We start from the raw sequence: 4233 nt of genomic DNA, 5'->3' as shown, positions 1-4233 counted from the left end.
ATATATAAAACATCTATGTACGCACATTAAAGGCTGTTGGCTTCTGGCACCTATAAGATGTCGGAGACAAGATTTTACTTCAAGTAGATCTCATTTTTTTAGAGAAAGAAATCGGGGCAAGTGTCTTGGACAAGTGCAGACTATACACCCAGTCCATAAATCTAGACTGAGATTCACGAGGCCATACAGCTTCATTATATACATTGGATACACAATATATATATATATATATATATATATATATATATATAGCATGATTTACTGATAAATTTACAATACATACAAGTATTTAGCTTATATGCAATCATTAGTAACACTAAGAGCATAACGCACATAATGATATGACAAATAATATTAAGAAACATTGAGATATTAAATGTAACATATTATAACTTTACATACCTATCGTACAGAGAAGACCCTTGAATCCAAGTTGACATTGACAAATAAAGGCTGAACCGTTGTTGATACACGAGGCTCCATTTAGACATGGTTGGCTGCTACATGGATCCACTGACAAAGAAAGAAATACGTTATATGTACAATAATATGGATGCATCTCTTCTCACACTCGAAATAACTTTTGATTACTTATGCAAAGGACATAGTGCTTTATTCTATCCTGACTATTTCCAACCAAGAATTATCTATTGAAAACTTGCGCACTATACAGCAAACAGACACTTATTCCATGGCCAGAAACCTCAAAAGCATACAGCAAGGGAAATATGCAAATCCAGTCTATTTCAACAACGACGAAACGTTATTCATCTCAAGAAGACTTTTGCTACATCCACTTAAGCATGTGCAGCACTCAGCTAGTTCTTTCAGAATCGTTTCTGTTGTTGAGCTACGCCTTCAGAGATGATCTATCCTGTCGAGATCGTATTCTAAACATTGTTAGGATTGAGTCCCAATGATTGGCTCTTCTCATCGTGATCAGAACTTAATCTAGTACCAGTAATTAGTAACACTTTACAATGTTCAGATATCCTAGATTACATCTAGAAAAAAAGCTACCCGAGTGATTGAGATGAGGTCATACAAATATATGTCTCAGCTTCCGTCCCATAGATGTAATCTCTCCTCTCTCTGCTTTTTTTTCCACCACTATAATGGATTTTTCTTTGGAGCTGCAAGGCTCATTCAACTCTTATTCTCTCCCACCTCATTTCTTTCTCCTTCTTCGTCCCTTATCCTTATTGTGCAAGCTCCCTTCCCACCAGACCCCGCACTAATCATTACGCCTTGTCCTTCCTTTCTAGAACGTCCCCACTCGAGACTCCATACTAATGTTTATTTTTTTGTTTTTACCGCAGGTGTTTAATTCGAAACGTTGACGAGCAGAATAAATAGCATCAACCACAACCTCAAAAGAATACAGCAAGGAAAATATGCAAATACTGTCTCTTTCGACAACAAGAATACATAAACGTTACTCCTCTCAAGAACATCTCGTGGTACACCCACTTAAGCCATGAGCAGCACTCAACTATCTCCTTCACAATCGTTTCTGTTGTTGATCCACGCCGTCAAAGATGATCTCTCCTCATCTTCTCAGATTCTAAACAGTTTTTGATTACTTATGCAGTGAATATAGTGCTTTATTCCATCGTAATTCTTTCCAGTCATGAATTACCTATTCACAAGCCGCTCAGAAAGCAATATAATGATAACATTAACAAAAGTGTTTTCAGGAAATTTTTGAATCTGCACGCAGAGAAAACTGATTCCTAACATAGTTTTCGTGATAAACTAATATTTGGGACTAGACTTTACATTGTGTCACTCCTTTTTTTTATTTGTGAAGCATTTAGCTGCTAATACTATGTGGTCAAGTGACAAATTAAGACTTCTTCAAGCGCCTCATATGTGGATTTGCATGTCATAGCGATGTCATAGATTTCTGTATAATATAAAGAGGAATTCTTGAGACAAAATAAATACCTATTGAACAGTCATCTCCTCCAAACCCTGATGGACATAGACATCTGTAACTTGACTCTTCATTTTGGCATGTGCCTCCATTCTTGCATGGATCACTGTGGCAAGGATCAACTAAGAAAAAGAAAGTTGGAGCATAAAATACGCATTGAGGTATTACTCAATGGCAAGGATGAACTAAGAATAAGAAAGTTTGAACATGAACTACAGATTATGAGGTAACTCAACAAATGACAAATCCGAAAAACGTCTCCAAAAAAATGACCATTGTTGATTTAGCTAATAATGAAAATACTGCGTTGAAAATACTGGTTAAGAATTTATTCATGGAGTGATGTGAAACATGAGTCGCACGACAAACCCTCAGTTATACGTATATGAAACATTTACAAGAAGAGGAATGACAGTGGCATTAAATTTCAGCCTTGAAGCCAAGCAGCCGAAACTTCGAAGTCACTATCACCGCTCTTCTTTTGAAAGTTTAACAAATATGTGCACTGCTAAAATGTATTGAGCCATTCTTTATTTCATTACATATATCATGTCTTTTATAAAGCTTCCTTGTTGATCCGAAGTTTGTGAGCAAACTTGTTCGGGCAGAAATTGTGTAGAAGCTTGTCGTATAGGTTATATTAATTCTTGGCTGGTATATTTTACATATTGGGCTGTTCGATAATGTTATTTGAATTTAGGCGAAAAATATTTTTGTCGTTGTGTTTTATGATTTATTGTAGCTCATTTCTTCCTTTACAGATTTTGTTTATCATTTTTGAAATTTGAATAATTTTTATTCCATTTCAGACATATGACATTGAGGTTTCAAGAAGAAAAATAGTATTTTCCACACTTGCTCCCGTTCGTTCTCAGTTAAATTTCCAAAGCAACCAAAGCCGCTGAAGACATTTGTAATGTTTACGGAGAAGACTCATATATTTTTCACACTCCAAGGATGGGAAACTTGACCTTAAAGACACTTCGCATCCGGCCTGTTTAGTTCAAAGAGGATCGGTTGAACGTGCTCAACTACGAGGATCCACGCCAATCTATAAGGGAAATAGCTCAGCAAATAGAATGTTCTCATGATACGATTGCTTGTAACCATCACTCGATGGGTAAGGTCCAAAGGGTCAGTGCATGGGCGCCACATACATTGAACGAATGAGACAAACTCCAGGGCTCTTTTATTGTCACCAGCTTGCCCGCTTGACACTAGGCTACTCGTGGACACAAACGAGAGTTCCCTACCGTATTATCCCCGTTGATAAAATACGGTGTCTTTGTGTCAATATGACGCAGAAAGAATGTCCGAATTCCGACAAGCAGCACTTCAAGTCAAGCCAGAACTTCATACATGCGTTTGGTGGGATTGCTTGGAAACAAAAACACGGCCAATGAGGAACTTTGCGTTTAGAAAATGCACCGGCTTAACGAGGCAATCAGGCTGAAAAGACCCGAGCGGTGACACGGTGTGCTCCTTTAATAGGATAACGCTCGCTCTAAAGTTGCTAATTTGACCAAAAATGCTATTCAAGTTCTCGGTTGGGAAGTTCTGCCAGACCCACCGTATTCTTATATAGAAACTTCAGATTATCACCTTATTCGTCGCTCTACAACTACGTGGGACTGAAAACGTAGCTAAATAAATTCTTTGAATCAAGACCCGGTCATTTTTATTGTCAAGGCATTGAGAAGCTACAGGAATTTTGATAAGAGGTCATGAATAATGAAAGAGAATATATCATAGACTGATTTGTTAAAGTCGCTTACGAAAAATAACGAAGAAAATAAATAGGGAGAAAAGCCAAACGATTTTATCTAATAAGCCAATATATAGCAAAGGATGTGTTTATATACGTATTTCTATGCATGTATTAATATATATTTTCAAAAAACTTGTTCGAGTATTAAGTAGAAAATATCTCTTACGTTATCATATTGGATAATTCATGTCTTTATTGTGTTACTTTCTTATTTATTAATAGTCTGTTTATATTTATGTTTAAATTTTTGAGTCGACTTAATTGTTATAATTATATTTTCGGTGAGATTATTTACCAATATTTATTGGCATTCTGAGTAACTTAATTTACCAACCTACTGAGCACCGAGGACCATTGAATCCGGGAGGACATTGACAGCTAAAATTCGATCCGTTGTTCAAACATGTTGCCCCATTATTACATGGTTGACTAAGGCAAGGGTCACCTGAAGAAAAAAAAAAGAAATAGTTAAAAATAAACAATGCCATATAATACAGTAACAGCTATATATATATATATATATATATAT

General features: G+C 36.1%; 1 protein-coding gene across 1 annotated transcript in view; it reads right to left on the bottom strand.

Annotated features, from left to right (window-relative positions):
- Positions 1-4233, bottom strand: part of LOC128247367 (neurogenic locus notch homolog protein 2-like) — a 37659-nt gene that overhangs the window by 18509 nt on the left and 14917 nt on the right. The window contains exons 9-11 of the mRNA XM_052966736.1: positions 4039-4149; positions 1948-2058; positions 403-513 (exon numbers count right to left, since the gene is read on the bottom strand). Coding sequence (XP_052822696.1) covers positions 403-513; positions 1948-2058; positions 4039-4149 — 333 coding nt within the window. The remainder of the gene's footprint in view (positions 1-402; positions 514-1947; positions 2059-4038; positions 4150-4233) is intronic.

This window comes from Octopus bimaculoides, chromosome 3 (genome assembly GCF_001194135.2).
Source record: "Octopus bimaculoides isolate UCB-OBI-ISO-001 chromosome 3, ASM119413v2, whole genome shotgun sequence".
Lineage (NCBI taxonomy): Eukaryota > Metazoa > Mollusca > Cephalopoda > Octopoda > Octopodidae > Octopus > Octopus bimaculoides.
Note: the sequence above shows the minus strand (reverse complement) of the source record. Positions and strands in the feature narration are given on the sequence as shown.